Source organism: Lucilia cuprina, chromosome 5 (assembly GCF_022045245.1).
Source record: "Lucilia cuprina isolate Lc7/37 chromosome 5, ASM2204524v1, whole genome shotgun sequence".
Taxonomy (NCBI): domain Eukaryota; kingdom Metazoa; phylum Arthropoda; class Insecta; order Diptera; family Calliphoridae; genus Lucilia; species Lucilia cuprina.
This window is the reverse complement of record NC_060953.1, coordinates 55645725-55657803: the sequence shown is the minus strand read 5'-3', so window position 1 is coordinate 55657803 and position 12079 is coordinate 55645725. Positions and strand designations below refer to the sequence as shown.

The 12079-nt window shown below is 23.1% G+C and overlaps 1 protein-coding gene across 3 annotated transcripts in view; it reads right to left on the bottom strand.

The window, feature by feature from the left end:
- Positions 1–712: 712 nt before the first annotated feature.
- The window catches only part of LOC111678520 (multiple inositol polyphosphate phosphatase 1), a 23317-nt gene continuing 11950 nt past the window's right edge, over positions 713–12079 (bottom strand). For all 3 annotated transcript variants that reach the window (XM_046952087.1, XM_046952086.1, XM_046952085.1), the window contains 6 exons: positions 2972–3240; positions 2733–2879; positions 2054–2143; positions 1740–1981; positions 1538–1637; positions 713–1472 (listed from right to left, as the gene is read on the bottom strand). In XM_046952087.1, the coding sequence (XP_046808043.1) occupies positions 909–1472; positions 1538–1637; positions 1740–1981; positions 2054–2143; positions 2733–2879; positions 2972–3238 (1410 nt within the window). In that variant the 5' untranslated portion in view covers positions 3239–3240 and the 3' untranslated portion in view covers positions 713–908. The remainder of the gene's footprint in view (positions 1473–1537; positions 1638–1739; positions 1982–2053; positions 2144–2732; positions 2880–2971; positions 3241–12079) is intronic.

The following is a 12079-nucleotide window of genomic DNA, read 5'->3' as shown; positions in this document are numbered from 1 at the left end:
CTAACTAACTAACGTTTGTAGTTTGCGGTCCTAATTGTAATTTTGAATAATGTCGATAATGCAGGTGTCAGTACCGCATTGCCAGTCTTTGGTTTATGTCTGTACTCAAGCATTTGAGATAGGTTGGCAATACCAATCAACTATTTGATTGTGTCCTAGCTTTTCGTGTCTGAGTTTTCAGAAATTAATAAATCAATTTTATTGCCACAGATTTTTGATAAACAATATTCAAATGTTATACATATTTAAACAACATTCAACGTTATTTAATGAACTACAGAACTACTTCGTAAAGCAGATACATTCTAAATCAAGGAATATAATTATATTTGTTAAAAAGTTATACATTTCGATAGAAACTCTTTATGATCTACAAATTCATTCTCTATTTCATTAATATTACATCTCTCCCTAAAAAAAGGTGAAAAATTCTCAATTTTTGAGAATTTTGATTAAATTTTCTTTCTTTCTTTCTTCCAAAGAAAAGACATTTTTTAACATTTCAAATAATTTTATTAAAATTATAAAGCTTTTTTTATAATAAAATTATAGTTTGTTATTAAATAATGAAATTAAATTTAAACAATTACGTACACAATATAACATTTTAATAAAAAAAAATATTTAAAATTATTTCTGCTAAAATCACTAAATGGAAATTATTAATTGTTAAAAAATCAACAAAATTATTTTTTAACCATATTTTTTGTACATTTAACTTTACAATTATAAACTTTTTTTTTTAAATATTTTAAAATTTCTTTTATGCAAAACATGCATATAAAAAATACAAGAATATAAAATAAAATTAAACTAATACACAATTAAACATTACTTTAGTTCTTTTAACTAGACATAAATTAAAGCAGTTATTAAACAGTTTAGTAAGAAGAGGTTTTTAAAAAAATTTACATAGAATTAATTAAGTAAACAATGGCAGCCATTAAAAGGGAAACCAAAGAAATGCTTATTGTGGCAGCACCATCACCACAATAGTACGAATCGCATTCAGCATTCAATATTGTACTATAACGTTTCTTAACCTCCGACCAATTGCACAGACCCACTTGACACCAATCCAAATCGACAGCATTTTGATTGAGGAAGAATACCACCTTTTCTTTTTCGACAGGTTCGGCATCACATTGATATTTCACAGCCAGGAAATTGGCAGCAAAAGGATCAATGTTAGAGGTTTTCCATTTGCGTTGAGACATGCTATCATAATTACTGGCCAATAGAGACATTTGATCTTTATTGATGCCCAGAGCAGAGATAAGAGTTTGTACACCGGTCGAGTGTCCAAAATAAACAACAACATTTGGTGATTCAGAGCTGCCCAAATGATGGGCCATATCTTGTACGGCACGACAATTGAGGCGGGTATTGGCTTCATAACCATAGCCGGATTTATAGAAATATTTCATATCATCTTCATATTCTAAAACGGTAACTTGTTCGGGTAAAAAGGCCTGCAGGAAAAAAAACATTATAAAATCGTTTTAAAAGTATACAATTTAAAAAAATATATACATACCGCACACCAAACACTAGTACGATCCACTTGCCAAGCCTGCTCGTAACGACAGATATCATACATTAATTCCACATCCGAAGTTTCCAAAGTGTATTGGAATCTATAGTAACAATTTAAGGGAAATAAAATTTGTATTTAGAAATCTTATAACAAATTGTTTTAATTTCATTTTGTTGCGACAAAATTTGTTACCGATGCTTACCCCAAACGTTTTGATATATCAGCTATAGTTTTATTCCATATATCTGAATTACGAAATCTATATGATTCTGAATCTGCATCTTTATAATTTTGTCCCTTCCATGATTCACAATAATCATAGGGACGTAAAAGTAAATCTTTTTCGGGAATTTCTTCAGCTACTGCTGCATTACCAGCCCCAAATAGACCTTCACTAAAGGCCTTAAAACTTTCAGTAGTGCGTTGAGTATCAGTGTGACGGAACTATATTGTTGAAACAAAAAAAAATAAAACATATTTCATTAATGTTTATTTTTAAAATATTTTCTATCTTACCAAATAGTGTGCGTTATTATATTGTTTAGTTAATACATCGGGATAGTATTTTTGATAGGTTTTAGCGGTGCCACGAAGATCTTCATAACCCTGTAAAAAATATTAATTCATTAATAATATTTAGTAATAAATTGAAAGTTCATTAAGAAATAGAACAATCAAACTGACTGACAGTTGAACTACTGAACGGGCAGATTGACAGCCAAACTAATAAACATGTAGATATTGATCTACTATCTCCAAAGTATGAAATATTCAGAACTGATCTAGAACTGAACTAGAACTTAACTAAAGCTGAACTAGAACTGAACTAGAACTGAACTAGAACTGAACTAGAACTGAACTAGAACTGAACTAGAACTGAACTAGAAAACTTAACTAGAACTGAACTAGAACTGAACTAGAACTGAACTAGAACTGAACTAGAACTGAACTAGAACTGAACTAGAACTGAACTAGAACTGAACTAGAACTGAACTAGAACTAAACTAGAACTAGAACTAAACTATAAATGAACAAGAACCGAACTAGAACTGAACTAGAACTGAACTAGAACTAAACTAGAACTATAAATGAACAAGAACCGAACTAGAACCGAACTAGAACTGAACTAGACCGAAACTAAATCTGAACTAAGAGTATGTAAAAGATTTCTAAGTTGTTTTTAAGAACCACTCACCTGACTTGTTAAATAATTTTCCATATCACTAGTTATACTAGAGTTCCATTTCCACATTTTTAATGCTATTAAATCCTCCTGGCACAAGCCATTCGTATCGGGAGCAGTTTTTAAAACTTTATAATTATTATAAATTGAATCGCGTAACTGAAAAAAAGTCAACAAAATATTTAATTAAAGCAATCAAAAATCTATTAAACTATATGAAATCGCATATAGTACCCAAAATCCCTCCTTACCTGTTCCAAATGCGCTGCCTTATCAATGGTACTCTTCGATGGCAATCTCGTACCATGCCTGTGGAAGATCCAAATCTTTTGTGCCACACAACCATTAACATAATACTGTTTATCCATATTTGTGCCCTTAATTATTTGATAAGCCGTTTTAGAGGTAAAATGACGTGTCTGTGTACGTTCGGTGTCTTTGCCAAAGCAATAGTCATCCTGAGCCCCAACCTCCAGCGAAAGAAGTGCTAAAAAAGCACTTAAAAGGAAAAGTTTCATGTCTAAAGTGAAGAGAGAAGAAAAATGGGAAAATAAATAATGACTTGTTTAATGTTCTGGTATTTTTTTATGTGACAGGTTGTAACTATCTAATCAAAGGTGATTTAAATGATTTGATCATTAAAATTGAAAAGAGGTCAAGAAACGCATTAAAATTAAATTAAAATATTTGATGTCTTCTATGGAGCTACATATGACAACATTTAGGCAGCCGGTTAAAAGAATGAAATAACTTTTTTTATATAACAAGAATTACTCTTTTTAATAAAAAAGTTATTGAAAAAAGAAATTTTTCGAAAATTCCATCTAAAAACTCACATTTTTGAAAATTTTCTTTAAAAAAGGACATTTTTTTAAAGATATCCTTAAAAAATATAGATTTTTTTTCGAAATTTTCGTTTTAAAAATTGATTTTTGTAAAATTTCTTATAAAAAGGGAATTTATTAAAAAATTTCCTATAAAAAGGGAATTTATTAAAAAATTTCCTATAAAAAGGGAATTTATTAAAAAAATCCCTATAAAAAGGGAATTTATTAAAAAATTTCCTATAAAAAGGATATTTATTAAAAAATTTCATATAAAAAGGAAATTATTAAAAAATTTCCTATAAAAAGGAAATTTATTGAAAATTTCCTATAAAAAGGAAATTTATTGAAAATTTCCTATAAAAAGGAAATTTATTGAAAATTTCCTATAAAAAGGAAATTTATTGAAAATTTCCTATAGAAAGGAAATTTATTGAAAATTTCCTATAAAAAGGAAATTTATTGAAAATTTTCTATAAAAAGGAAATTTATTGAAGATTTCCGATAAAAAGGAAATTTATTGAAAATTTCCTATAAAAAGGAAATTTATAGAAAATTTCCTATAAAAAGGAAATTTATTGAAAATTTCCTATAAAAAGGAAATTTATTGAAAATTTTCTATAAAAAGGAAATTTATTGAAGATTTCCGATAAAAAGGAAATTTATTGAAAATTTCCTATAAAAAGGAGATTTATTGAAAATTTCCTATAAAAACGAAATTTATTGAAAATTTCCTATAAAAAGGAAATTTATAGAAAATTTTCCATAAGAAAAAGGAATTTTTCGAAAATTTCCAATAAGAAAAAGGAATTTTTCGAAAATTTCATATAAAAAAGGAATTTTTCGAAAAGCTCCTATAATAAAAAGGAAATTTGCGAAAATTTACAATAAGAAAAAGGAATTTTTTGAAAATTTTCTATAAGAAAAAGGAATTTTTTAAATTTCCTATAAAAAAAGGAATTTTTCGAAAATTTCCTTTAATAAGGGGAATTTATCGAAAATTTTCTATAAAATAGGAAATTTATCAAAAATGTTCTTTAAAAAAGGAAATTTATTGAAAATTTTCTTTAAAATAGGATATTTATCGAAAATTTCTTATAGAAAGGAAATTTATCGAAGATGTCCTATAAAAAGGGAATTTAACTAAAATTTCCTATAAAAAAGGGAATTTATCGAAAATTCCTATAAAAAGGGAATTTATTGAAAATATACTACAGAAAGTGGAATTTTTCGACAATTTTCCTAGAAAAAGAAAATTTATCGAAAATTTCCTAAAAAAAAAAGAAAATTTATCGAAAATTTGCTATAAAAAAAGGAATGTAACGAACATTTGCTATAAAAAAAGGAATTTATCGAAAATTTTGTATAAAAAGGGAATTTATCAAAAATTTCCTATAATATAATAAATTTATCGAAAAATTCTGTAAAAAGAAATTTATCGTAAATTCCCTATTGAAAGGAAACTTTTAACAAATGCATTAAAGAGGAAATCAATAAAAGGAAATTTTTGGGAATTTTCCTATAAAATAATCTTTTCTATAAAAATATTCTTTTAAAGTACTGCTTTCGCCCACTATTAAAATTAACCAACCCCCTTCATTTTGAAATAAAATAAATTATCTATTTATTTCTAGGAAAAGAAAAGGCCGACATAATATTAAAATGTGATTTAGTCAACACTTTTCTTTCACACAAATGAGTTGCTGCTCCTTTTCCATTTTATACACACATACACATAAAATATCCTTTTTAATTTAACGATTGTATTGAAATTTCCTGTTTTTGTAGATAAATTTTCAAAAACTTTGCATGTTCAATGTGTTTAAGTCTTTTTCCATATATAAAGACATGTTTAGTGCATGATTGTTGTTGTTGTTATTGTTGTGTTGGGTTATAATATTTTACTGATAGTTTTTATTTATTTTTTTTTTGTTTCCTTATAGATGACACTCCTCAATAATCGTATAATAATCATTATTTCCACGTGTTTATTTATAAGAATTTACTTCCTTTTTGTCCTGTTTATTAAATCACATGATAAAATAGTTTAAAAACACGTAAATAGTAAAGGATTCTTTTAATGAAATAAATATTATTCGTTCTCTGATTAAAAATCAATTTAAACAGTTCAAGGTTATTAATGCAAAACAAGTTTTGGTTTAATTAAATATAAAACATTGTAACTAAAGACAAAAGTTTGAAATTATGAAAATATGACTCAGGAAAATGTTTATCTTTTAAACTGCTTTACCATAACACTGCATTATCGAATACTTAAAAAAGTAATATTAATTTTTTTGTTCTTTATTAAAATATTCATACATATTTAATTAAGCTATAAAATTCAACATATTTTAATGTACAAAGAAACATTAACATAAAGACATACGAAAAATTTTAAAAGACAAAATTATAATAATGTTTGGCCAAAACGAATTTTAACATTTAATTTCAAATTCCAACATGTCATGTAAATTGGTCCTTCATCATAGAAATTGTTAAACGTTTTGCTTTTTATGAAAAAAATATTATTATTTTTGCTTCCCACACATTTCTTTTTTTTCGTATTCTTTGTCTGGTACATTTATTTTGTTTGTTTTGTAAATATAAATATTTTTGTTTAGTTTTTTATGTAGATTTATTTTAAATAAATTTGTAAAATAAATACTCATTGTATATTTATTATAGATTTTATTGAGTTTAATTTAAGATAGAAATATTTCTATAATTAAAATTTGTTTATACATACAATATTATGCAAGAAATATGTTGACCCCTATTAGAAATGGATAATATTTGTTTGTGGGAAAACGAATTTCAAAAAATATTGTAAAAAGATATTTAGATTATTTTTTTAAATTTTAAAATGTTTTTATTAGAAATACTATTTTTAAAGAAAATTTTAGTGAAATCTTTCTATTCATAGAAATTAAAAAAAAATCTTTTGTAGGAAATTTTTAAGAAATTACTTTTTTATAATAATTTAAAAAAATACCTTTTTCAAAAATAACAGTTTATTAATGAAAAATTCCTATAATAAAACAAGTTTTCGAAAAAATTCATTTTTTATAAGATATTTTTGAAAAAAAATGTTTCTTTGTAAGAAATTTTTGAAAAATAATCCCTTTTCATAGAAAATTTCTTTCCATTTTATAGAAAATTTTTTATTAATTCCATTTTTTTATAAAAGAATTTTAGGAAATTTTTATAGGAAATTTTTGATAAATTCGCTTTTATAGGAAATGCTCACGAAAATTCCCTTTTTATAAAAAATTTAAAAGAATTCCTTTTTTATAAGAAATTTTTCGAAAAATTTCTTTATAAGAAATTTTCAAAAAAACCCTTTTTATGGAAAAATTTTCGAAAACTTTCTATTTTATAGAAAATTTTCATAAAATTCCCTTTTTAATGGAAATAATTAATAAATTCCTTTTTATAAGAAATTTTCACAAAATTCACTTTTTACAGAAAATTTTTCGAAAAATTACCTTTTTTATAGAAATTATAATATAATTTATAATAATTTTTCGAATTTTTCACAAAATTCCCTTTTTCCAGAAAATTTTCGAAAAATTAACTTTTTTATAGAAAATGTTTTAAAATTCTTTTTTTAATAGGAAATATTAAAGAAATTGTCTTTTTTATATTTTTTTGTTACCAAATCCACCATAGGAAATTTTCAAAAATTCCCTTTTTTATAAAAGTTTTTCGAAAAATTCCCTCTTTTTTACTCAATTTTAGAAAGTTCCCTTTATAGGAGTATATTTTCTACAAGTATTTGAAAATTTTCGAAAATTCTCTTTTTATTCGAAAAATTCTCTTTTTTATGAAAATTTTCGAAAAATTCTCTTTTTTAAAGGAAATTTTTGAAAAATATCCTTTTTTATAGGAAATTTTTAAAAAATTACCTTTTTTATAGAAAATTTTAGAAAGTTTCTTTTTATATAAAAAAAATTCCCTTTTTTATGGAAATTTTCAAAGAATTCCATTTTTAATGTCAAGTTTTTTAAAAAATTTCTTTTTTTATATGAAATTTTTAAAAATATACCTCTTTTATGGGAAATTTTTTAAAAAAGTCCTTTTTTGTAGGAAATTAAAAATGTCCTTTTTTAAGGAATTTTTTATAGGAATTTTTCCTTTTTAAAGACATTTTCAAAAAATTCGCTTTTTATAGAAAATTTTCGAAAAATTCACATTTTTTATAGGAAATTTTAAATTCCAATTTGTTATGGGAAATTTTCGAAACATTCCCTTTTTTATGGGAAATTGTCGTTTTTAGGGAATATTTAAAAAAATACCTTTTTTATAGGAAATTTTCCAAATTTTTTTTTTATAATGTTAAATTTTCTCTTTTTACATAAAATTTTAGAAAAAAATTCTTTTTTATAGGAAATTTATGACAAATTTCCTTTTTTCAATTTTAAAATTTTATTAGAAAATTTTCTAAAAATTCTCTTTTTTTTATAGGAAATCTTCAAACTTTTTTAAGTAGGAAATTTTTTAAAAATTATTTTTTTTGTAGGAAATCTCCAAAAAAATCCCTTTTTAAAACTAATCTTCGAGATCTTTACTAATCTTCCCTTTTTTACAAAAAAAATTCGAAAAATTCCCTTTTTTTTATAGGTTTTTTAACTTTCTAAAATTTTCGAAAAAATATTTTCTAAAAATTCCTTTTATTAGGAAATTTTCAAAAAATCTACTTTTTTACAAAAACTTTTCGAAAAATTTCCTTTTTTATAGGAAATTTTGGCACATTTGGCACATTTTCGAAAAATTTCTTTTTTTATGTGAAATTTTCTACAATTTTCGAAAAATCCCTTTTAATTAGGACATTATCGAAAAAAATCCTTTTTTGTTAGAAAATTTTCGAAAATTTCTTTTTTTATAGGAGATTTACAAAAATTCTTTTTTAATAAAAAATTGTCAAAACTTGCCCTTTTTCATGGCAATATTGACGAAAAATCCACTTTTTTATAGAAAAATTTGCAAAAGAAATTTTTATTTTAATAAAAAAAATTTCCAAAAACATCTTGTAAGTTTTTAATTCAGCCACCCTATTGCAAATATCTCATAATTTTCTAAGCATTTGTAAAAATTTAAATTTATTAGTTTTAAAATAAATAAACATCTAAAGAAAAACATACATCATACATTACAAAATAAAAAAAAAAACTTATACATCTAAATGATCGTTACACCAACTGAGAACGGTGATCATGACAACCCCCTTCCTTTGTTTAAAAGAAAAATAAAACTTTTCTTTAGCAGCAAATACAAAAAAAAACTATTGTAATTAATATTAAAATTTGCCGACAAGAGCAATTAAATGAATTGAAAGTGAATTTTTCTTTGTTGGCTGTTGATCGTTTTGTTTTTTTTTTTTTTCTTCATTCAATTATTGATATTTGGGTGTTTTTTGATGAATTTCAGACAAGATGCCAAAAAATATATCAACAATAATACAAACATATTCTTTTGTTTACAAACTGTTATGAAAAAAATACTACATTTATTTAAAATTAGATAAACAATTGTTGGGGATTTTTAATTTTAAACATTTGTAATTTTATTTTATAATTATTTAATTTTTGTTTCTTTTCTTTTACAAAATTTTTAAAATTTCATTGTTGATTAATTGTACGCCAGTCAAAGCATACAGAAAATGACTTATTATTTCAAACAATTTACATTTTTTTTAAATTTAATTTAAATGTTGTTTATAAATATGATGTATTTAATTTATTTTGTTTACTTATTATCTATGACATGTAATCTAGTTAATTTATAAATATTTCAAAACTAATGACGTCGTCATGTATTTTTATTAATTTATTTTATAGTTTTTATAATTTTAATTTTCTTTATTGTTTTTTTTTTTTAAGTAATTCTTGTAATTTATTGTAAAAATATATATTATTGTTTTGCTTTTGATAATAATTTTTCTTTTCTTTGCTGACACTTTAAGGTCAAGTATTATTTGGAATTTATTAGCTTTTACATATTTATTATATTTTCCTAATTTATGATCTTACATGTGATATGAAAAACATGTGCTGAAATAGAAATTTTTATTTAGATTTTAATTTCTTTCATAGATATTTATGTTAATATATCTTCATAAAAAAGGGAATGAAATGATTGACAGGCTTTTAACTGACAGATATTGGGAATTTATTTTGAATAAAAACAATTTTGAAATTGAAATATCATATTTTTATCTCAATTTGTATAAAAGTTTTAAATATTTTTACTGAATTTTCGAAAAATCGTTTTTTAGGAGAAAACTTTTGTAAATTTTGCTCTTTTAGAGAAAATTTCTTTCTTTGAGGAAGTTTTTGAAACATTCTTTTTCTTGTAGGAATTTTTCAAAAAAAAAAAAAAAAGGAAATTCTTTTTTTTATAGGACACTTTGAAAATTTTCTTTTTATAGGATTTTTTCCGAAAAATTCCCTTTATATGAAATTTTATTAAAAAAATTCCTTTTTTGTAGGAAATTTTCAAAAATTTCCTTTTCTATGGAATATTTTCCAACAATTCTCTTTTAAATAGGAATTTTTCCAAAAAAAATACTTTTTTTATAGAAAATTTTTCAAAAATTACCTTTTTTATAAGATATTTTCAAAAAGTTCCCTTTTTTTATAGGAAATTTTTCAAAAATTCACTTTTTAATAAAAAAAAAATTTACAAAAAAGTTCTCTGTTTACGAAAAAATTTACTTTTTAAAGTATATTTTTGAAAAACTCTTTGTTCGATAGGAATTTGTTGAAAAATTCCTTTTATTTTTGTAGGAAATTTTTTGTAAATTCTCTTTTTTTATAGGAAAATTTTGAAAAATTCTCTTTTATTAGGGAATTTCAAAAAATTCCTTTTTCATTGCAAATTTACGAAAAATTCTCCTTTTTATAAGAAATTTTAGAAAAATTCCCCTTTTTATAGAAAATTTTCGAATTATGTATAAAAAATTCCCTCTTCAACATGAAATTTTCTGAAAAATTTCCTTTTTTCAGGAGATTTAAAAAAAATTCATTTTAATAGGATATTTACAAAAAATTCCCTTTTTCATAGGAAATTTTAGAAAGATTCCCTTTTTTATAGAAAATTTTCGCAATATTACCTTTTGTATAAAAAATTTCCTCTTCAACGTGAAATATCCGAAAAATTTCCTTTTTTTGTAGGAGATATTCAAAAAATTTCCTTTTTATAGGAAATTTTCAAAAATTTCCTTTTTTTGAAAATTTTTGAAAATTCCTTTTATTATTTAAAAATTTCCTTTCCATAGGAAATTTACGAAAAATTCCCTTTTTTGCAGGAGATATTCAAAAAATTTCCTTTTTATAGGAAATTTTCAAAAAATTTCCTTTTTTGGAAAATTTTTGAAAATTCCTTTTATTATTTAAAAATTCCCTTTCCTTTAAATAAAAATTTTTTAAGGAATTCTCCTTTTCATATAATTCCCAAATTTCGAAAAATTACCCTTTTAACAAAAAATTTTCGAATAATTGCTTTTTTGTATAAAATATTTTCGAACAATTCCTTTTAAGTATAGGAAAATCTTTTTAAAAATTTTTAAAAAATTTCAATATTTTGAATCTATTAATTTATTTGTGCTGAATAAAGTCTCCATCAAATAAATTTCTAATAAACAAACAATTAGCTCAAAAGAACATTAAATGTTCTTGATTAATTATTGTAATTATATTATATATTTTAAATATAAAATGGCTTTAATTAAATTAAAATGATCAGTTTTTGAATTCTCAAAACGTTTAGGAAATAAAAATACATAAATATATAGTTTTAATTAACAAGTTGTGTAAACAGGTAAATAGATTTGTACTTATAAGTTTAAAAGCGTTATTGAGGTGTTTTTTCAATTCGCAATATTTCAATAAAATACAAAAATTAACAAAAAAAAAAGTAATTTACAAACTAATTTATCAACAAAAAAATTAAAGATAACAATTTGCAATCAAGTCATTTCTCTTTTCTGTTCTTGATAAATTAATGTTTGAATACAAAATTGAATTTTAAATTACTCGTTTTCGTGTATGATAGTTCAATTGTTTATGTGTTGTATGAGTATCTTTTAAATTAACGTGATAGATATTTTCTGGCGAGAAAGACGTTTTGTCTAAACATTTCAAAGTCGTTAGTTTTTGTTCGTTTAGTGATGATATCTCTAATTTATTTGCCTATATTATAAATTCGACATAAATCTATTGACCCCAAGTCATTCATTTGTTACAATCTGTCTATGATGTTGATTCGTTCATTTGATCACTTTTTTAATAATTGTGACATAATTTTTATTTGTCAGTTATTTGTATTTTTTATGTCGATGTAAAATTTTCAGAGTTATTGAACTTAACGTTATAAATATTTGTTAATTGGTTGTCTGTTAATGGCGGCTAAGAATATACTTTTTAGCTGAACTAGAACTGAACTAGAACTGAACTAGGACTGAACTAGAACTGAACTAGAACTGAACTAGAACTGAACTAGAACTGAACTGGAACTGAACTAGAACTGAACTAG